Source organism: Taurulus bubalis (genome assembly GCF_910589615.1).
Source record: "Taurulus bubalis genome assembly, chromosome: 2".
In the NCBI taxonomy this organism is placed as follows: domain Eukaryota; kingdom Metazoa; phylum Chordata; class Actinopteri; order Perciformes; family Cottidae; genus Taurulus; species Taurulus bubalis.
This window is the reverse complement of record NC_136590.1, coordinates 35202944-35226288: the sequence shown is the minus strand read 5'-3', so window position 1 is coordinate 35226288 and position 23345 is coordinate 35202944. Positions and strand designations below refer to the sequence as shown.

General features: G+C 39.7%; 3 protein-coding genes across 3 annotated transcripts; 1 reads left to right on the top strand and 2 right to left on the bottom strand.

Annotated features, from left to right (window-relative positions):
- The first annotated feature begins 670 nt into the window (after positions 1–670).
- On the top strand, positions 671–6028 carry asl (argininosuccinate lyase). The gene is made up of 15 exons (XM_079214202.1): positions 671–844; positions 1412–1495; positions 2034–2090; positions 2188–2285; positions 2374–2451; positions 2563–2640; positions 2729–2781; positions 2927–2989; positions 3094–3208; positions 3709–3793; positions 4288–4347; positions 4445–4528; positions 4916–4996; positions 5404–5510; positions 5637–6028. The coding sequence occupies exons 1-15, from the start codon at positions 695–697 to the stop codon at positions 5779–5781; spliced, it is 1338 nt and encodes a 445-aa protein (XP_079070328.1). The 5' UTR covers positions 671–694; the 3' UTR covers positions 5782–6028.
- Positions 6029–7177: 1149 nt separating this feature from the next.
- ca4c (carbonic anhydrase IV c) lies at positions 7178–13528 on the bottom strand (the record flags this gene model as incomplete). The annotated part of the gene is made up of 8 exons (XM_079237865.1): positions 7178–7366; positions 7898–8061; positions 8211–8277; positions 8383–8475; positions 9360–9505; positions 9620–9784; positions 10581–10628; positions 13474–13528. 8 exons carry the CDS (start codon positions 13526–13528, stop codon positions 7178–7180), a joined length of 927 nt encoding a protein of 308 aa, XP_079093991.1.
- A 937-nt stretch (positions 13529–14465) lies between these two features.
- Positions 14466–22189, bottom strand: LOC306732850 (aldehyde dehydrogenase family 3 member A2-like; the record flags this gene model as incomplete). Its single annotated transcript, XM_079214022.1, has 10 exons — positions 14466–15471; positions 16360–16598; positions 17455–17554; positions 17675–17841; positions 17984–18125; positions 18382–18499; positions 18612–18820; positions 19306–19391; positions 21181–21412; positions 22028–22189. The coding sequence occupies 10 exons, from the start codon at positions 22187–22189 to the stop codon at positions 15457–15459; spliced, it is 1470 nt and encodes a 489-aa protein (XP_079070148.1). The 3' UTR covers positions 14466–15456.
- Between the last annotated feature and the right edge of the window lie 1156 nt (positions 22190–23345).

Sequence of the window (23345 nt, the reverse complement as noted above, 5' to 3'; positions counted from 1 at the left end):
GAAAGGGGCGGAGAAGTACGTGTAAATGGGAATGTATGTACATATGACTGTCCAGATGTGAAACACTTTGTCTGAATCAGACCGGAACTCTTTTCTATTTGGGAACGACTGACGCGCCTGAAGAGAAGATGTACTCCAGATAATGAGCCTGTGGACAGCTTTCACCGTGACACACCGGGAGCGTGAGCGTGAGACAGAGGAGCGTTAAACGTCTTCGGTGACGTCACGTCTTTTAAAGCGATATACACACAGCGCGCGCTGCCTGCCACGCTCGCACATCCCGACGTAAACTCCAGCCGCGGCGGCATTGTGTGTTGTGTCCGCTGGCATTCAAACGTTTCCCTCAGCCGAAACATTTCACCGGACAGATCCGCTACAGATACCCGTCGGCGACAAACATGGCCAACACAGAGGTAATGTTAACGTTTAGCTGGAGGGATCTTGACCTCCGGGCCTGCGTGTGCTGTTGTTTTAACACCCAGCTGAACGCTAAAGCAACAGGCTAAAGCAGCTGTCAAACTGGGCTCCATTAACCGGTAAATACGCGCAGCTGACGTTTCGTACTGTGTTGTGTCTGCTGCCAAATGTGTTGAATCCGACGTTAATGTAGCAGTGTGCTCAGGTTATTTCTGTCTCTTCTGCTTGTAAGGGTGGTAAACTTTGGGGAGGTCGCTTCCTAGGAGACACTGATCCCATGATGGAAAAGTTCAACGCGTCCATCGCTTATGACCAGAGGATGTGGGATGCTGACATCCGAGGGAGCAAGGCGTATGTGAAGGCTCTGGAGAAGGCAAAGCTGGTCACCACGGATGAGATGAACCAGATTTTACAAGGGCTGGAGCAGGTGAACTATCTCTTTCTCTCTCTCTCACACACACACACACACACACACACACACACACACACACACACACACACACTTAAGGAAGTTCACCATATATTGCAAGCTGCCACTTGGTGTTAGCTGCAAATCACAAAGCTGTATGATGATGAACTTTCTGATCACAGTTCTCTCACACTTGCATGCAAGGAAATAGACTCCTGCTACATTGTGGGTATGCGTGCCATTGTCAGCCCTTTAGTGTAGATGTAGGCTAGCAGATGACAGCTGAAAATGTGCAATTGGGTTGAATTCCTCTCTGTATTATGCTGAGTTGGTGCTGAACAATACTATCGTCATGTGATAGATGTCAGCTGCCAAACGGCTTCAGTAATTCTTTCACTCACACAGTCGGGTCAGGGTTCAGGGTTCCCACTATCCTGGTGTTTTGCTTTGGCAAGGCAAGTGACATTAGGCAACCAATACAGAAACACATAACACGATGCTGATGATTTGCACTATGCTGCCTAGAATTCAGGGGGTCCATACGTGTGCTATTACTATTTAAAAGTACTGTGTTTTATCCTCCAGATTTCTGTAGAGTGGTCTAAAGGTGTTTTTGTGATCAAACCTGAAGATGAAGACATTCATACTGCCAATGAGCGCAGGCTAAAGGTGAGATAGAGCTTGTTTGTTTGTCATTAAATTAGTCAAATTGGATTTCATATCATAATATATGACAGGGGGTTTGTTACATACTGTATATAGTGTTTGTGACCAGGGACATTTCTACGTATGAGTCCTTTTACTCAATAAGGACGCAGACATTACATTATCTTGTATTTTTCAGTCAGCCAGGGTAAATCTATTTATTTGCAACTGAGGTCATTTTTTTTGTTAAGAGCTGGGGTAAGTTTTTATTTTCTTATTTTAGAGGTTAATGTTTGCTGTCATTCACCTACCAGTACTTGCTTTGGCTCTTTTCATGGGATATGTTAAAAAGGAATACAAATAGAATAACGCCAGTCTTGTCTTTAAGTGCCAACATCACATGGAGCATTTGGAAGAATGATCAACCAGGATCATTTTAGTAGTTTTCCTTTTCCTTTTAGTTATGGGCTATAACCGTAGCAGTATAACTGTTGTACTGTTGGGTGATGATTGTGATGAGTGATGTTGTAGTCCTTTCGCTGCTTGTTTTTCCTTGTTTCAGGAGCTGATAAGTGCACCTGCGGGGAAGCTGCACACTGGCAGGAGCAGAAACGACCAGGTTTGTCTTTATAATATTAAAACTGTCGTGATGGAATTATTATTTGGAGTTGCTGTGGTACATGATAAAGTGAGACTGTGCTGTGTGTGTTCACCAGGTCGTGACTGACATGAGGTTGTGGCTGAGAGATGCCATCTCAACCCTGACAGACGATGCCCTACAGCTGATGTCCACCATGGTGGAGCGGGCAGCAGCGTAAGACGGATACTCACTGGGACACGAAAACACACACTTGTAACTGTGCTTTTTTAAAGTTGCCCGAAATCCTCTTTCTGAACCTCAGAGAAATTGACGTCCTGTTTCCTGGTTACACACACATGCAGAGAGCTCAGCCAATCAGATGGAGCCACTGGATTCTCAGGTGATTTAAATTAAGTGTATCCTACACGTTATATTTTCATATGAGACGATGTATTGTTCATATCGGCCCTCTGTGTTTGTTTTCCGGCACGCTGGTTGAACCAACCCTCAGTCATGCTGTTGCTCTAAGCAGAGATGTTGAGCGACTTCTGGAGATCAAGAAAAGAGTTAATGTTTTACCTCTCGGCAGGTACGCTGTGAAAACACACTAACTATCTGACACAGATTTTCACCCTCAGAGAGGACCAGTTAATGAGAATGATTCTTGTGGTTTTCAGTGGCGCCATCGCTGGAACGCCCTTCGACATCGACAGGGAGCTGCTGCGGAAAGGTCAGGCTACTTGTCTAAAATACTACCAGATTATTACTCTCCTCTCAAACGTGCACTTATGTGGCAGCTGTCTTTTGTGTCTTGTTTATTAATAAAATGCGTATTTAAAAAAACAACTGAAAATGTAATTTCTCCTCATCGGTAGAGTTGGAGTTTGATGGCATCAGTCTTAACAGCATGGATGCCACGGGCCAACGGGACTTTGTGGGTACGTAAACCATACATGAGTGTCAGCTCGCTCATCCATTAAAATGAAATGGCCTTTTTCTGTCTTTCCTAAGTGACCTCATGTTTGCATGTGTGTTTCTTTAGCGGAGTTCTTGTTCTGGGCTTCGTTGTGTTTGACTCATCTCAGTAAGATGGCTGAGGACCTGATGCTGTACAGCACAAAAGAGTTCTCCTTCGTCTCGCTCTCTGACGCTTACAGGTCAGTTTGTGTTTTATTACGTGGTCCTAATTTACAATTTGTACATGTTCTTAAGGCTGCACAAGATTTGATTAAATCATTATTTTGTGGTTATTTACATCTCCATGTGTGCATAAAAGCCATTCATTAATATATAATATGTTTATATGTCTGGGAGAATTATACCATAATGGTGAATGATGTTTGTCAAACATTGATTACTGCACTTGATGATACATCTGATTATTTTAACAGAAATACATTTTATTCAACTGCTGCTAAAACCTCATGTACTGTATGGTATCAAAGTGAAATAAACATATTAAATCATTGCGGTCACTGAAGTTGTCCACTTTAAGTCTGACCTTGTGAAGTTCATGTAAACTCTTAGAGCTTGTGTTACTGCTCGGCTGTACTTTTCATAAATCCTAGTCATTTATTGTGCAGTTAAAACTTGCGTTTACCTCATGTTCACTCTTCTATATTTCCCTTCTTTCTTTCTGTACTTGGTGTGTATGCAGCACAGGCAGCAGTCTGATGCCCCAGAAGAAGAATGCTGACAGTCTGGAGCTGATCAGGAGTAAAGCAGGACGTGTCTTTGGCAAAGTAAGACCTCCGACTAAAGATACACTTTGTTAAATAGTCGGTTCATAGAAGAGCCCACTTTGCCAGTTATGTTGTGTCGTGTCCGCAGAACTCACATCTACTGCCGGTTTTGATCAGATGGCATAAAAAGAAAAATGCATAATGTGGACAAAATGAATGATGCTGAACTGGAACCTTTTTTATTATCAAATGTAATGGTGGTATTTTGGTATAATTTCAGCAAACATATGTGATTACTGCAATTCGTAAAAGAAAAGACCACATTTCCCATAAACGCGGTTGCAACAATGTTGCTTTTTTCTATGCTGAAAGAAATGCTTTTTTATAGAAGGATTAATGTGTCGAGGCGCATTGACTGCAGACTTCACTCTATCCACCATCAGCTAGAAGCTTTCGTCTGTAAGATCAGCACCTTCATGTGACTTCAAGCTAATGTTATATTTTTCTGCAGAATCAAAGCTTTCTTTTCAAACGTTTGGCTTTCTGTATTTCAGTGTGCAGGGTTCATGATGACACTGAAGGGCCTGCCCAGCACCTACAACAAAGACCTGCAGGTATGAAAGTGTGTCTTTGTGTGCTTTCACTTCATTGGAAGGACTTTCTTCTCTGGATATTTCCTCTCTAACTTTTCATGCTGTCCTTCTTCACCAGGAGGACAAGGAGGCCATGTTTGACTGCTATGATACGATTCACGCTGTGCTGCAGGTGACAACTGGAGTCATGTCAACTCTAAAGGTCAGAGACTTAAGACAGTGTTCATTATTTTGACAAACTTGGTTGCTTTATATAAAAACCATGAACTCTTTTTGTTGTTGTTGTTACACTCAAGAAAAAAGTCTTCTGAGCCTGTCACTGTTTGTTGTTCCATTTTCAGAGGGCACATAATGTAGAAACCATGCATGTATAAAGAATGTGATATTTACAACATCCCAGATTCACCAATTTCACAGCATTTTCTGATCTTGCTTTGATAGCCTTGTAATGTTCTCCTGTACAAAGCAGCATCGTCGACTTGTAACAAACATTAAAAGAGGAGAAAATGTATTTTGATTCCATTATATTGTCAGCTAGGTGATTTTCCTTCTCAAAATTACAATAATTCTGTTTTCTTTGATGTTTTAGATAAATCAGAGTGTGATGGAAGCCGCTCTCAGTTCGGACATGTTGGCTACTGACTTGGCCTACTACCTTGTGAGGAAGGGGGTGAGTGGTGTTTAGCTATACTCTCATCCAAATGCAAATTGCACAAATATTTTAGAAAAGTTTTTTTAAAGAAACTGTTTAATCAAACAATGCAATATTAATATTCTAAAAAGGCTGAATCAAGATTATATTAAATCAGATGGGGACACGACTATAAATTCAATTTGTTGATTAATTATTGCATTTATCATGTCTTCATGCAAACTGTGAGAAACAACTTCTTAGCTATATCAAGGCATTTATGGTGACTCCGTTTAACAAGAACCACATAGAACAAATGGATGAGTGCTTTATTTGCTGGATAACTATAATCAAGACGTAATAATCAATAGAACAAATAAATAGTTGATGGGATTTTATGTGTATTTGTGTGTCGTTGTGTAATCGTGTGTTATTCTGTGTTGCAGGTGCCGTTCAGAGAGGCCCATGGTATTTCCGGTAAAGCTGTGTTTGCAGCTGAATCCAAAAATATCGCCCTGAATAAACTCACTGTGGGCGACCTGACTGCTGTTAGGTGACTCTCTTCTTCTCATTCTCACTCACACAAAACCAGAAAGAATAAAAACCTGTTTTTAATAGAACAGGATTGTTAGGATTTTCTACAACAGCCATTTAGATCTCTTCTTTCTTTTCATTTCAGCCCTCTGTTTGGAAGTGACGTATCCTCAGTGTGGGACTACGAGAGCAGTGTGGAGCAGTACAGCGCCCCCGGAGGCACAGCCAAGAGTAGCGTTGCTGCACAGGTAGAACACCTGAGGAACTGGCTTCAGAAACGGACACAGTGACCTCGACCTAATTTCGCTTTAATATTTTGAATCGGGTTTACTGCCACAATTTAGATTACTAGGAAATGTCATATTGAGGTCAAAGGGACTTATTTATGACTTGAAAACCATGTTGCCTTTCAATAGTCTCCTCTCCTATTTTTAAGTACATGTTTCAGTTGGTGTGTCTGTAACCAGGGGATGTTTCAATTGTTCATGGACTGATCATAAGTGTCACAAAGGACCCGACAATAAATAAATAAATAAATGTTACTCAAGCTCAAAACGGTGTTTTACAGGTTGAGCCATTGAAACAACTGATTTCCACCACACAGACATGCGGGGTAATTCATCTTCCTGTTAACTGTTGACTCAAGATGCTGCTGCTTAATGTCATAAAGGGTTTAACGAGATGAGTCTGCCCAGTTACAGCTAGAACGGCAAAAATAGATATGGTGTTAAAGTTAATTTAACAATAACCTATTATCACTGTCAAATCCAGTTGCTTAATGTAATACAACTCACCTGTTGATGAGCTCCACACAATGCATGTTTTGGCGAGCCAAAGCAAATTGAGTTCTATGAGATATATATAGGGAAAAGTGTAAAACATTTCAAAATGTTTGTACAGACATCTTCTGCAGAAATACTTCAGAAACAGAAACACTCAGTGATCAGCGTCTCTAATGATGATTGGTATAGAAACCCCAATCGAAACATTCCCAGAGAATTCCTTCAAAGGTTCACATCAATTTGGCAGTTTGTACTGTCAATTTTTTTTATTGTTAATCTGGCAGTACATTTCTCCTCAGTGTTTATTTAATACATGTTTGTTATATACAAAGCATTGCATTAAGCACTTAAGAGTCATATCATGAGCAGGAGTTGTTATGCTGGCGGAGAATTCTAGGTATTTATTACGTACATTTATAACTCATTGGATTACACAAAAGTGTACAGTACAATTGAAACGCCTTCATCATCTAATCTGCTAAATTAAATTGTCTGACAGTGAAATCAAGTCATGTCAAGTAAAGAAGAAATGGCAGTAAATGAAAGTCCCAAAACGTGTAACTCAGAAAGGAAAGACAAAAAAACTAACTGACTGTAAATCCCTTATTCTACACTTCTATTCATCACACTTCTATCTAAGGGAAAAACACAAAGCCGATTTTAGTTGAGTTTGCAAATTAAAAATATTGACTAATGGCAACAAAAATAAGTAAAATGTAAGGCCTAATTGAGGTAAAGACTAAACACAGAGACTGTTGTTATCCAGAGGTGGACAGTTTACTTTCACTTTGCACAATAACTTAGCTGTAATTCATGTGCTAATGCAGGTGACATATCACACAGGTAAAAGTTGCCTTTATACAGTAGCGTTTGTCATTTCTATCATGTGTTTTCATGTCCTGGATCAGTGAAGCAGACACGTTGTCCCGAGCACAACTGAGAAAACACAGAGCCAAAGGTGGGTCGAGCTCATCAGAGCTGTGCTCGCCTTGGACCGGTACACAACTCTGCCATCCAGAGGCTGCGTGGGTCTGAAGATGTCAGTCATGGGCTGTCCCGTCCAGAATCGACACTGCTTTACTATTGCATCCAGCTGGAGTGGAGAGAAAAACAGATTTAACATTTTTTTTGGTCAGAAGTTGCAGTACAATGTATTTTTATACTGCAAAAAAGGGACATTGATGTGTTTTGCAGTGACTCAAAGATTACTTTTCCAGCCACAGATCCTTCTGACTTTCAGCATTTACATTTCCAAAAGTTGAACTTATAGAAATTTAATTTTATAGTGAAATTAAAGTAATTACAAGAGACGCATCTTATTTTAAAAGGGCAATTCAACCCAAAATAAAGAAATTCATGATTTCTGGAAAAAGGCATTGCTGTTGAGTTTGTATGTATTTATTTGAGAACCACAAGCCGAGGGCCATATAGTCCCGTTATATTTGAGAGAAGGCCCATACCTCCAAAACTAGGTAGCATAACATCTCTTTACCAAACATTTTGTCATGTAGAATTTAATAAAGTCAGTTTGAAGGTTCACAGATTTGAGGAAATTCAACCAGGAGCACTAGTTTGTCACCAGTGTGTAGACTCCAAGCCTTCGATCTACAGTATAGTTGCTCACCTGTCGACTGCTGATGGGCAGGGTCCTGTGAAACACCGTCCAGGCAACTGCCTGTTCACATCCTGGAGTTGTCATGGAGCCCACATAGCGGTAGTAACTGTGCAGGTCCTTCGCTGACGGGATAATGTCACTGAGTTGAAAGTTAGGGATCACTGTGCCGCTGCCTTAACACAGAAAGACGGGTGGAGAAGTGTTTGGAAGAAAAGTCAAGGTTACCTTAAATGTTCAAATGCCCAAAATGGGATCTCAATAAAAGAATAAGGGCCCTTTTATTATTAAAAAGTTAGTGCGTTCTTAGTGACCAAACTCTTACCGTTGTTTTGTACTCGGCCCAAAGCGGCTATTACTGCGTCCAAAGGAGGATGATCATCTGATGTTTCCTGTGAGGACGACACCATCAACAGTATGACACAAGCCTCAATGGTCTTTTTCAATTTGTATTAAGAACGCAGAGTCATCAAGAGGAATAAATATTAATGCATTACCTCAAACAGGAAGGCCAGCAGAGCTATACCCGCCATGTCATGTTCTGCCTCTGCCAGAGAGCCGTACGGCTCCTTGATGTGGACTATATGCAGCTGGAAACCCAAAATACAGCAAATAAGTTATAGCATTAGTGGAGGGCGTTTCATACGACAGCTCACTGTGTTGCTTTTCCAAAGGTTTCTTCCGTTTTTCCCTGTGAATGTTTTTTTTCTAGTTTTTGGGGGAATTTTTCCGAATTTGTGATTTTGGGCTATACAAAATTAACTGAATTGAGTTACTGCGTTAAACATGAACTCCCCTCTGATTTTAGGGTTCATTAATTGTGTGGTTGAATTTTTTTAGATCAAAGTTAATTGGTTTTCGGTTAGATGCCTGAAATAAAGTCTGGTTAAAAGAGATTTAAATGTTTTGTTCTACAATGAAAAATATGTCAGTAATTATCTCATTTTTTAATTTTCACGCTTTCACATTTCTTAAAAAGACGTTTTTATAACAAGTTAAGCTAAATCCATCACCATCTACTGCAGCCACTGCTGAGGACAAGGGCAGACTGCAGCGCATCATTTGCTTTGCTGAGATCTACTACTGCATCTGTGTTTATTGGTACGCACCCACCAAGTCAAATGCCTTGTATGTGCAATCATACTTGACTTCTGAATCTGATGACACTACTAAAACCCTATCATACCGAGCATAAGTAATTTCTTCATTTGTGAAGATTATATTCCTGAACAAATCTTCTCAGTATGATACAATTTGTTTACCTTATTGTCTGCAATAATCCAAAATCCAATGGAAAAATCTGATTACCTTTATGTCGAGGAAACCAGTGCAACGCTAACTTCCGAGTTGGGCTACAAAAAAAGCATCATCCCTGCAGCACTCTATTGACCCTGCGTTGTCTAAAAGATGTTTTCCAGCACACCACTTTTATTTCTAGAGCAGCAAATTATATTGTGGCCCCTGTGGGACGTACCTCCATGGGGTACCTCTCTCCGTCAATGGTGTGCTCTGATCCTGGCCTCCCATTACCTCCCCAGTGGAAGTGAAATTGGGCGGCTCTGTAGTGACCAGGAAGAGCTCCTCCTGTCAGTCGGACCGACTGCGGTAGAGCAAAGTGAGCTGCAGGAAAAAGTATACAAAGTTCACATTTAAGAGAATATCAACAAACCAGAGGTGTTCAACATCTGGTAAATGTCTGCAGGGTACGAGAAAAACAAAGCAGGCTTTAATTACCAGAGTGTCCTTTGTTTTCCACTGTAATGTTGATTGTGTCAGAGTGGCCGATGAAGTCGAAGGGCGGCAGGGCGCTGTTGACGTGCACTTTGCTGGTGACGATGTTAATTGGTGATTGGCGTAATCCACCACAGCTGGGAAACTGAGATGCCCAGTGGATGGGGTCTAAACAATTCAAACAGGAGCAGGAACAGCATCACATTTTGTGCTTTACTGACTGACGCTGATCATTTTTCACATGCTCCTGAAAGAACAGGTCAGTCAGGGATGCACATATAAAGTTATTCTGACACATGGCACCTTTAACGCTCCATAAAACACAATAACAGTCGTCAGTTCACCTCTCTGTTGTGAATAGATTGGTAGTACTAATATTACCAATGGGAATGAACATTATATAGTTTGTAGTTCTCAGCTAATTGTTTTGGTGCAAAACTATGAATAAAATATTGAGGGCGTGATCAAGAATTTGAATTTAAACTGCATGATAACATGTTTTAGAATCTTTTAAAGTGTAATCTGGGTAATCTCTGGGTTTGAGAAAAAGGTATTTTATTGAAGTGAGCATTTAGGAGACGGGGATCTAAAGAAAGACAAAACTGAGATGTTTTATGCATCCAGTAAAAAAAATAAAAATGTTGTCCACTTGCGCAGCAGCAGAGAACAAGCTGAACAAAACACTGATCTGTTTTCAAAAAATTGAATTAATGGCGCGTGAACATTTGAGTTGCCTTTTTACACGCATGAAGCAACCTTAATATTTATGTGGAGTTGTTTATCTGTCCACCTGGCTCTGTTTTTGGTCTCCACCAACTCCTTTCGCTGCTAACTGTTCCTCAATGTGGTTTTACTTACAGATGCTTTGACAGATCTTAGACTTGTTATTGATTTGTCAAGTGTGTTCTCACAATTTTGTGTTTGTCTCTTAACATACTTTGTGGTCTTTCTATTTGCATCTTACCTCTGCATGTGTCGTCACAGGAGTACTGGCTCTGGTAACACCACTGAGCTGGAGAGAAAGCACAGCACTCAGTTCAGACACAGACATACAGAAAGAATACTGCCTTGTGCCTAACAACACAGCTTTTAATAAATGAGTATTAATTCTTCTCATTTTCACAGTCCATTAGACACAGTGTTTTTGTTCTCAGTCAGCAATCTTACTGGCGTGGAACTAATGTGTTTGTGCTCTGCAGCTGAACTTTGAGAAGTCAGAGCGGGTCAATACACACACACACACACACACACACACACACACACACGCACGCGCGCACTTATGCACACACACACAAAAGCCAAGATAATTATTAATTCTCACATTACTTATCCTGTCCTTCAGATGCCTTTTTATGTTCATTAGTTCAACATCAATTCTCTAATAGCACTTATATATACACAAAACATGACAAAATAGTCAGCAATGATAGATTTACAGTCACAGGACAGACTCAGTGACGTCCTCAGCTGTTGTTATAGGTGCTGAGCTCAATGCACTTTAACTGGAGGTTACATAAACACTCAAAAATGACTTTGACCTTGAACATCTAGGGTTTAAAGGAAACCACAATGACTGCTTAATGAGCACTTACGTATCCAGCCAACTAGCTAGAAAGCTGCTGTATTTGACAATAGGCTAAAATACACAAAATAGTCATTATTTATGATGTGCTTTGGTGGGGGATTCATTAAATTATATAAGTGTAAAATTGATTTTACCTTTATTGTTTTGATGTGTTTTTAGCAACAAAACAGCAAAAGCTTGCTCAAAAAAGTGTTCTCAGAGCTGTGCACGGTCAACATAATCAGACACCAGATACATTTGATAGAAATGCTTAATATGACAAATACAACCTCATGACTACAGTGATGTCACCACAGGCAGTGACCTCTAAATGTGACCTCTACGTGATTTGTGTTTGTGAAATTTCACACTTCCCAAAACAACTCACTTTCTAAAAAGAAAATAATATGCTATTGGCAACATCTAGATTTTCTTCTGAGTCAAACGTTTTGTACCTTTGCATATTTTCAAACAGTTAATGAGTTGAAACAACAGAAATACAAGAGTCTTAACTGGGAACGAGATTGAGAATAATGAGAGCGGAAGATTTTAATGTGCACTCAAAAACGAATCAAATATAATCAAATATAAAGAAAACTGAAATCCTTAAAAGTTGAATGCATTTGACATTTTTATTGCATAAGTTGGCAGAAGACCATTAGAGAAAAACTGTTTAAAATAAAGGTTTCTGTAATATTTGCATCTTGGTACATGTACTGTACTTGCTAGTATATTGTCTTTGCTCCTCACTGTTAGAAGTGAAGAAGAAGTCAATACCACTAGCCAATCAGAGTTGGATAGACCATAGGCTGAACTCAGACTAATAAAGAGTAAAAAAGAGAGATAGGCTTTCCTGCATATGATAAAGACGTTGTGTTGCGGCTGTGACCACAAGGCCTGTTAAATCAATGATCACAGTAGAGGCTAAATTGACTCTCTATATTCAAACATATTTTATTGTTTCCAATGATCATGTCGAGAACAGTGAGTTGTAAATAAGAAAATAGAGACAGATTTGTAATCTTTCAGACAAGCGAGTGGTGTGTTGTGCAGAAGTTGTGATTACACTGATTGGCTCTCTGGCTCAGAAAACCTTTCTCCATCTCCCTCACTGCACCGCTGCATTAAACGTGTCCGTCACACAGGTGCGGGTGAAGTCATTTAGTCTTGTGCGGGTGTTGTGTATTGTGTTGCAGATGTGAATGAAACTCCAGTGTCCGATTCAGCGGTGGGAATGAAAGGCGCTATAGAGAACCATTTAGCTAATATAGGAACACAGATTAACCCCGCCGAAGCTCCCACAATGCCATTCTCTGAAAGGGGACTACAGTTCTCACCAACTGAGAACAATGCACAGGTGGAGTTTGGCTTTGCTCCACCTGGCTCACATGCACCAAACTGAGCAGCACAGAAAAGTCAAACCTGAGACAACCCCACTGTAAATACACCAAGTGTCATTTATTTCCCTTATAATTACAATATATTTCTAATGAACCAGCATCCTGGAAACATTTATTTAATCAGCAATTTCTAATTTTTTAGCCTTTAAAACAAAACAATGTACATTTTGAAAGAAGAAATAACACATTGTTCCTCTTGCAATAGATAAGTTGAATAGAAAGCGCTTAAGATCAGTATTCTTTACTTGGTCTGGTGTAGATTGTGGCTAATGTTAGTGCCTGCTTTAAAACAAAGCAATGTCTTATTGAAATAAGAGCAGCAAAGATTAGTCCATTAAATGAGTGCAATTAGGTCATAAATATAAATTTAAGCAGCAACTGTTTTGCTAATTGATTAATCTATGTTTTACTTTTTTTGGGGGGGGAAATTTGTTGTTTTTCTGATCTTGTATTGTAGTAAATTCTATGTTTTGGACGGTTGATTCGACAAAACGAGCTAAGAAATAATTTTCCGTTTTTTTTGTATTTATTTCTGACTGTTTTCTGATGTTCGATACATCATAAAGCAAAGATAAAAGACAATCTGTAACAAACATGAATATCGTTGTGCTGCAGAAATGTTGTAGTTTTAAATGCTGAAAAGGTTTTGGTGTCACATGAAGTATTTCAAGCCACATTCACAAAGCATAACAACTGTGATCTATATTAATTCAATTCTACAACAATATCTTTAGTATATCTTAAGTAGCTGCAATCTCTCCAACATTATACTCCTAATGATGTGCTGAAATAATGCTTCCAAATTATAAGAACGGGGTGTAAACTGAACCCAAGCGTAGCTTTTGTATGCTGTTTTAAATGTACTACTGTGTGTGTGTGTGTGTGTGTCCTACCTGTGCACTGAGAGAGGAGGGAAAGCAGAGTTGAGAGGTAGACAGAAAAATCCATGATCAGCACGGAGACCAGAAAAGATCCTAAAAAAAGATCCTCCTCGACAAACTAATTTCAGCTGCCTTCACATACTGACTCTGAGCTGCATTTGAGGTTGGGAGGGAGACGGTCAGGAGTTTGACAAAAGGTGTGTGTATGTGTGTGAAGCAAAGAGAGAGCGCGAGAGAGAGCGCGTGCGAGAGAGAGAGAGAGAGAGAGAGAGAGAGAGAGAGAGGGGAAAAAACATGGACACCTGGTGGAAAAATCATATCTCATATCATAAATCACATTTTTTGTCGTGGTGTAGTTATTAAGTCTGCCTCCTTAATAACTACACCACGACAAAAGTGTGTCACAATCCAAGAAACACAAGCTACAACTGGGTAATGTGTTGCACATTAAAAAAAAAAAAATCTAAATGAAAAATAATGATGCAGTTGGATTTCTTGCGAACAAATGTTGGTGTTTCTTTTCTGCAACTTCTGCGGACAAAGCATACAGCTGCATGAATGTACATTATATGGAGAGAGTGTCGTTATACAGTAATAGTAGAACTACCTCAATGTAAAACAAGATGGGGTTTAAAGGCCTGTCATGCAATCACAGTTCATCTGGGCCCCTGTGGTATGGGTTTGAGGCTTTGGGAGACTTGTATCTTTAAGTAATTTGGTACTATTAGTTTGTCAACTTTGCACATCAGAAAGTTGCAGTTGTCCAGACAGAGTGTTTCAGGATCAGTTGAACTGGCATGTCTAGCTTCACGAATATAAGATGAGGCATCTGAAATTAATTTAGGCTGGTCTACGTTGGGACTCACACAATCAGGCAATTGTGTAACTCACATCATTTTAATGTTGCAGTGGGTAAAGGTGCGGCTAATTTCAATATACTGCTTAATACTACTACTACTGCAAACTAGTGCAGTAAAAAGTACATTATTGAGTTCCAAAAAGTAGAAGTATATGGTAGCATAACATGGAAATATTAAGTAAATTACTTGGTACAATCCTTGAGTCAATGTATTTGCATTCCACGACTCAGTGACAGATTTTGAGGTATCTCGTTAATTCAGAAAAAAAGAGCAGATTTAATTTTTATTTTATTCTTCCCAGAATTACCCTTTAACTATTTTGGTAATTCAGAAAAACAGCAAAAATGCATTATGATTCTGTACTGGAATGGCTATACACATGAAATAATGAATTAAAATCAAATCACAAAGGGATACATGGAGAAATATGTTTAGTTGAATAATAATCCAATATAGAAATACATCTATGTATGTATGTGTATATTCACATATTAATTACACATCCCTTGACATGTCCAGACCACTAAACAAGTTACATGGTTTCTTACATTTGTTACAGGTATGTAACACATTTAAGTTCATGTCCAGTTAAGAGCTGAACCATCATTGAAATGGAATAGACACAAAGTGAACTGTAGGTTTCTCCTACACAATAAAAACATTAATTACGCAGAAATTGCAACTAACTTCATTTGTTCCAGCCCTTCATCGATCATTAATTGATTGTTATCAAATGCTGCAAGTTGTGTTCATATCAATGTAGAGTAACACATTTTGTTACTTCAACTCAAATAATAATTAATAGCAAAATTACAGCGTTATATTTTATGTTAAATGTGTATTTAAATTTTTTTTTTTTTAAGTATGTACATGTGATCTTACGGGTTAAAATGGAACATACTAATATTGAACACAAATTTAAGAGCCATACATAAATAATTACCTTCATTATAATAACATTCTTGCTACATTGAAACGTGTGACACAGTTATTGAAATACAAAATTAAGACATCCCCCCCAAACATTTCCCATATTATATTGGTCCTGAGATACTCCTTGTTGAAATGGTATGACCTTCATTCTGTTCTTTTCTTCCAACAGGACACGTGTTGCCTGTGAAGCAGCGGAATGTCTTCAAAGGACATAATTCTGGAGAGAAAAAAAACAGATATTCTTCATCATTTTATCACCTTTCTTGAAGTCCTATACTTCACCGTCAAGCATCTCAAAGGTATAAGCTGGGACCTGTTGGCCCCTGTCCTGTTTGTATCCTGTGTTGCGCAACAGTAAAAGTAAAAGTGTGTTCATAGTATCAGCAAAATGTACTCAAAGTATCAAAAGAAAGCACTCATTATGCAGTAAAATAATCCTGTGTTTTATTATTAATGTTTTTGGATGAGAGTATGACTGATGACTCCATTAGTATGCTGCTAATTTGAACTACTTTATACTGATGTGTTTTTTAATAAATAGCAACGCATCATGTTCTATAAGTTTAAACTTTTCATGAGCTCAGAAAAAACGCCTTGTTTTCAGCTTTGTTATTATACATTTTCTAGCTGATCTTTGTGGTTTTTTAATAGTTTATTTATCTTAAAAAGGAAAAAAAAATTCTCAACACATGAAGGAACACTTCATCAATCAGTTTATCAGAAAGCATACTCACCAAATTTGGAGATATGTGATTTTAACTGGACTGGAATGTTATGGAATATTGTAATTTGAAAGCTGAAGTAAAAATGTACAATATTTCCCTTTGACATGTAGTTTGCATAAAATTGAAATACTCAAGTAAAGTAAAAGTACCATGAATGTGTAACTTTTGATACGAAACTTAAACCTCTTGGCATCTACAACATATACACACAGCTGATGGCATCTCAATCTTCCCAGTTCTTTACAACTTAAACAAAATACTCTTAAAAACATCTTAAAGTTGGTGCGTGAAGAGCAATCAGTGTGGTGAGTGTTTTTCCTTTCAGCTCCTCATGCCACACAATGTGAACACGTTTGTATTTGTGTGTCTCCTCTTCTCACCTGCAGCACGACAGCAGCCACCACAGCCAGGACGGCTACGAGCGCCCTGCGCCCGACCAAGCCCAGGTCCACGTTGTTCAGGACGAAGAATCGCGCCCAGCTCAGTTTCTTGAGCGTGTGAGGCGGGTAGCGCATGCTGTTCACACCCTCCATCTTCAGCTGCTTGATGAGACAACCACGCAGGTGGCTCAGCTGGTCAAAGCTGAACTTCGCGTGGTAGCAGCCCATACCACTGTTTCCTGTCCAGGAAAATAGAGAGAGACGGTTTGACTGTGTGGACTCAGATTGGAGTCTGGTCTATAGATCTATGTATGCAATATATATTACTCAGGTTAATTCAACCCTAAGCTCTAAAATCTCTAATGTACTAAATTCTGTTTTCATGAACACACAAAGAAATTTAAAAACATTTAGATTACTACATGATGGTAGCTCAACACAAATGTAGGATATGATCTCTTTTCTCTTCAATTTAAAGTGTTAATATATTTTTATTGTAAATTTCTATTTTGTATTCAAGCCTCTTTAATTATAGTACTTCATTTATTTTTATCCTAATTTGTTTATTTTGACCATTGTGCACCACAACACCAAGTCAAAGTATTTGTTTATGAAAACCTAATTCTGAGCCGAATATGTTTACTGTGATGGATTGATAATCTCCAACAAGTTCCAATAACTTTTTAGACTGATTTCATAGCTGTCAGACATCCATTGGTTTTCATTAATGTCTTAAAGGTAGGAAATCAGTCTAAAACGTTATCAGTGATGCAACTGTATACATGGTTTTTATTTATTGGGCTTTGTAACTGTAAATCAAATCAGATCAGGTCTGTTTAAGCATTAGTATGTCCACAGAAAAGTGCTATGGTTTTGAAACCTTTTTCTTTCCAGGTATGTTTGTGACTTAATGGCATTGTTCTTCCACAATGTCACACTAGAGGGCAGCGTTATGCCCCTCTGCATGACCTACACAGGTCGTACTGACTGAGTGAACAGCTCCGTTCTCCAATGAGTCAAAATGCAAAAGGGAAACTACGTGAACTCTTGTTTTTAGAATCATGTCTACAAAGAGTTGTCGCTGTTAGAACTCACCCACTCCTCCGAAAGGCAGCGAGCTGACAGAAAAGTGCACAAGACAGTCGTTGGCCAGCAGTCCTCCACTGGAGGTCTCGTCTGTCATTCTCTTTATCACCTGAGGAGAGAGAATTCATATGATGCTCATGAATCTGTAACTACACACTGTGGACGTCTGCATCTGTCAACTATTCTGCTCTGCGTCTGCATGTGTGCAACAATGTCTGTTGTTAGATACCTTGTTATCTGATGAGAAGACATAGAGAGCCAGAGGTTTCTCTCCTTTATTGATAAACTTGATTGCTTCATCCAGGCCATTGACCGACAAGATGGGAAGCAGAGGACCAAATATCTCCTCCTGCATCACCTTCGCCTCTGGCTTCACGTCCCGCAGAACTGTGGGGGCTGAACACAACACAGAAACACGGTTTATCAACGGCATGTTTTCCATAGTCGGTTCCTGATCACTTACATCTCTGTAATTGCCTGAATGAAAACCTCCTGATTGATTTTCATGTGGAGAGTTGGAGGCTGTAAGCAGGACTACCTATGTACGAGTCTGACTCGTCGTTGTCTCCTCCTGTGGCGATGGTACTGTCTTCCAACATGCTCAGGATTCTCTTGAAGTGGCGCTGGTTGATGATGCGTCCGTAGTCAGGACAGGTCTTTGGGTTGTCGGTGTAGAACTCCTGCCAGAGGAAACATTCTCATTACTATACAACTATTATTGCTACGTCAGGGCAAAGAAGACTGATTTAACTGAAGAAATACCCTCGGAAGTTATTGATTGTTTTGTGGTATACATTAAAACTATTTTACATTTTAACATGACTTTCTGACAGGTTACAGCTATGAATCACTTTGGATTCTTTAAATAAAGCATGTTTTTGAAGTTCACGATTGAATAAATTACTTTTTCTTAGTGTGTTTTCAGGTCTTCAGTACCTTTATGGACTTCTTGACCTCTTCGATGACCCGGTCCTGGATGCTGGGCTCACACAGGATGTAGTCTGGGGCGATGCAGGTCTGACCACAGTTGGTGTACTTTCCCCAGGCAACACGCCTACACAGTAGTGGAAGAGTTAACAGGAGGATCTAAAGAACAGCCACAGTAAAAGAGGTACTGGATGGAAAAACAACCGCTAAGCCAAGCCACGTGTGATCATCGTTCTTACCTGCAGGCGATGCTGAGGTCACAGTTCTTGTCGATGTAGCAGGGGCTCTTGCCGCCCAGCTCCAGGGTGACAGGCGTCAGGTGTTTGGCAGCAGCCTCCATGATCAGTTTTCCCACCACGCTGTTGCCGGTGTAGAAGATGTGATCAAACCTCTGGCGCAGCAGCTCCTGGGTCTCTGGCACGCCCCCGGTTACTACAGGGTAAAGCTCCTGACACACAAGGTAGAAGCACACATTCGGTTTTCACACCGTGGCACGCAGTCCCGCAAGAAACTTTGTAGCGCTCACTAAATAAATAATAGAGATTAAAAGTGAGAGAGATTCAAATAAATCTGGTTGCTGGATATTTTTCACAATAAAAGAGCCAAGCAAAGACTTTCACTTGACCTGTTATGAGCCATTGTATGCATGGTTGCCCACCACCCAATTTATATTATATCATAAAGGTGAACATTGTTTGCCTGTTTACTGAGCACAATGGAGCCAGCAGAAAAAAAGCCTCGTAACGTGGACTATAAACAACGCCAGAAATCTGTGATTTTATTCAAAGAGGAAATACTCCTGCTAGACTAGAGGAAGAACATTTTTCTTGAACTAATCATGTATATTATATTTAATTTGTTTGTGTCAAATAAGTCTGCTCAAGAAACAACAATAATCTTACATGTCTTGTTTCACTTTCATGTCATCCTTACTTTGTCGATGTACAGCGGCAGCAGGTCCTCCATCACCTTTGCAGTGTGAACACAGATCTCGGAGGGCTTGACCACAGCTGCATTACCTGGACAGGGAAATGACAAAAGCAGCAGATATCACAAGATGGCCCACTCTTAAAAGTATCATTTATTTCTCATTTCCATTCAAATTCTCAATTGTTATTCCCTTGTTGCCCAAGTCTTGTTTTCTTCCACTGTATCTTTATTTAATCCTGATATAACTTGATTTATTTTGCCCCTCGGGGGCAGCAAAAACAAGTTGAGCACTAAAAATATCACATGCCAAGTTGACAAGGAGAACACACAAAAAGCAAAAATATGCCACAACTAGCCAACTTTATCAGAATCTACTTTTTCCTCCCCTGTTTCTTCTTGTCATCTCTACAAAATGCCCTTCTCAGTCTTGAAGAAGCTGCATTTTATTTATGCAACTTCTGATGTACCTCGCTGTCAGCAGGTGGCGCATGATGACAGTGCACACATTTTCTCAACCCGTAACTGTATTTATGCGTTAACGGTTATTATATATAATAGCCTATATTTAAAACCTTCATATTTGTTCAATCTGAGTCACTTTTGTCTGGTGCTGGTGTTGACAGCTGCCTTTGAACTCAATGTTTAGGTTGATTATCTGTATTGTCCAATAAATACAGGGGAAAGACTTGCTTGGCCGATACGACAGTCAGAGTAAGATCTGATAATGCTGGAGCGAAGGATAAAGTCCATGCTGTGCAAACACGTAGTGCATACAACACCCAGTTCATTGAAACGCTTTAGCCATCAATGACTTTAGTCTAAAAAAGGCTTTATTCAAATGAAACACAAATGAGCCGTCGGCCTGCAGCCGCTCTCATAGCGCTAACATGTAAAACTATCACTGAGGAGAAGTTACAAACAAAAGACTCAAACACACGAGGAACAAGACAAAAGACTGTTAAAATACTGCAGTGTCATGCTAAACAGTCACAAGAAAACTCTCCACACTGAGGTTTGCATCACAAAGTGAGAACAGTCGAGCCAAAACACTCACGGTAGAGTGGCCATTTAAGAGACGGCTCTGAGAGAGAAATCAATCATACATTAGTTCACTTATTATCTTGGAGCTGAGTTGTGATTCACTCGGGCTCCAGCCTTGTCCTTTGAGCCATCCCTGATAGGCTCAAGGCACAAAGTTGAGACATGTATGTTCTCAGGTGAAGACACACCAACATGGACACACAATCACCTGCATTTGTGTTAAATACAGGCGTTAGAGGACACACACTTTTTATTCTGAATCTACTGCTAATCTTGTAACTTTCTCACGACTGCAGTGGAGAGTGGCCTTTGACCCAATAATCACAAATGGAGAGAGAGAGAAAAGAATGCTGAGCAATGCCGGGATTAAATAGGAACTGGTGGTTATATCACAAGACAAAGAAACTGACCTGGACTTTTTGTCAACCGGCCAAAAGGCTCGCGAATGTTCAAATTTTACCAGCCACTCAAAGTATTAGCATTGTTTTATTTTGACTGGTGAGTGAAACAAAAGCACATTTACCAGCATTTGGCTGATAGCTGATGCTAATGTTGAGCCCTGGGTGCCTCTGCAAACTCCACATTGTGTTACTGTGTGCTATTTTGTGTAATTTTGAAATTGCTGGAGTGGTCAAAGTGGACACAAATCTTGCGTCAGTTTTTCCAACTAATGGTGACTGAGATCAGACAGATCGCTTCTTATGGGTCATCACAGGGGGAAGTGACAATGGAATCTGGTAGAAATGTGAACGCTGCCCTGGTTACATCACACGCACACACACACACACACACACACACACACACACACACACACACACACACAGCATGCTGCCGTACCAGCTGCGATGGCTCCTATCAGCGGCTGGATGGTGACAGCCCAGGGGTAGTTCCAGGCCCCGATGATGAGCACCACTCCCAGCGGCTCCGGCCGGATGTAGACGGTGTCCGAGATGGTCATCAGGTTCTTCTCCACGGGCCGAGGGGCCGCCCACTCCTTCAGCTTCTTGATGGCCAGGCTGATCTCCCCCTCCAGACCTAGAGTCTCGTACAGCTGGGTCCCCACGTCGCTCTGGGGGTGAAGATAATAATGTTGAGCTTGTTCATGGCTGATGTTGTATTTTTTGGGGTATTTTTTCACTGTATGTTTTAATTATAAAGCCTGTCTATATAACCAAAAAGGTATTACAATCTGAACCACTTTAATCCCTTCCTTTGTGGAGATCTTAAAACGTTTTCTAATCTACTTTCTACTTCATTCACCTTTACCTTGTTTCACAACTTTTGTCTTTTAAGAAGGGATTTACTTTTTGGGGGTTGGGTGATAATTCAGACTTTCTTAAAATATCATTTGTTTTATTCATATTTTGGTGGTCTAGTTCTTATTTTCTCATCAATCTTAACAACATACATTGAGTGCCTTTCTCTGTCTTAATAAAGGTTTGTTAAATGTGTGAACATCAGGGACAACAGTGGAACTAAATCCAGGACTTCTTTGCTATATTCCAGATCTGACCATGAACACATGTAATAGACACTCTAAACAGTACGTAGCATTGAAATGACTAATTAGCACAATCTAAGCCAACAGACTCTGAACAGATTAGTTATATTCTCAGACTCTCAAGCTTGTTGGCAACCAGGTACTGATTATTTTAGGCTGTGAGGAAGACCTCTTACTATTCACCTTATTGAGGTCTTTCTTGACGGCATCTGAAATCACACTCTGTTTCTCAGTGAATAACCGCTGCAGGTTCTTCAGCTGGCGAATCCGGTGCTCTAAGCATTTGGACCTGCCTGTTTCAAAGGCTTTCCTGGCACGAGCCACCGCCTGCTGCTCACGGGACATCCTGGGGGAAAAAAAGATTCCCAAATGTTTTGTATGGTGATATAATAAACTGTGCACTACAACTGTCCAACATGTCATGTGCTGGCTACAGGCCACACACTGTAGTTTGGGTTTCCTTCAAAATACTTATTAATTATAAACTAAGAACACAAAAAACAGTACTTTACTGTTGGATATTTTACACAGAAAGTCACAAGTGAATACATAAACAGTCCAAAACCTAATATATCCAGTTTACTATTGTTAATTAAAGAAAGAACAAAAGGAAATTTACTGGTGAAAACCAGGGATTTTAGCCTTTTTTGTTTTTTAAAATGAACCCAAAAGGAATTAATCGATTATTGAAATAGCTTTCTGTCAATAGATTAATGGTTGCAGCTCTAATCAGAAATAATAATGCAATACATCTGACTTTATTACAATGTTGTAAAATACAGTATTCTTACGAATAAATAAATATAAAGCAAAAATAAAGCAGACAATCTGAATACTTATTCCAGTATTGCAAAAGTAGGCTAACCTATAATACTGTTTAATAAAAAACTGTTTTAAAAAAACTGTTCACCTAATAAACTCTCACTCTTAACTCTGATCTGCAATGATGCAGTTTAAAAGTCTCTCCTTCCAAATGTTCGTCTGTGATGTTCATTCTTTGTTAATAGGAAGCAGAGAAAGTGTTATAATGGGGTTGTAACAGGAAACCTCCCTGAGAACTACAACCAGCCTACTCGGTCAGAGTTGAATGTGCAGTAGTGAGAGAGTTACATGCGCTTATACAAACAACATTAACGATCACATCCGGTCGATCCTCCTGTATCTACTTTATATAGGACCGTAATATCATTTGAGCCTGGACTGCTCTACACATCCCTACTCGGCTACACGGGTGGATTGGATTGTATAGCCTAAAGGGTTGTTTTCTTTACAAATAAATAGTTGTAGTTCTCGCTTCCTGTCAGCTGTTAAATCGACAAACTAAAGCGAGAGAAAACACAATGCACTGTTTGGTTTTTAACTCCTACCTGATCAAGTCGAGTTGGTGTTCATACGGTCTTGAATTCCGCTTTTGATGGAGGGGCAGCTCGTAGCGGAGACGCTGAAGAATAACAACGGCAAGAAAACACAACCTCTCTTCCCCGTTAGGTCACACCCACAC

Coding starts and splice junctions, on each gene's coding strand:
- asl (XM_079214202.1), top strand. CDS start 695: ATGATGGAAAAGTTCAACGCGTCCATCGCTTATGACCAGAGGATGTGG. Junction 2,641..2,728: donor AATGTTTTACCTCTCGGCAG/GTACGCTGTGAA, acceptor TGTGGTTTTCAG/TGGCGCCATCGCTGGAACGC. Junction 2,782..2,926: donor CAGGGAGCTGCTGCGGAAAG/GTCAGGCTACTT, acceptor CCTCATCGGTAG/AGTTGGAGTTTGATGGCATC.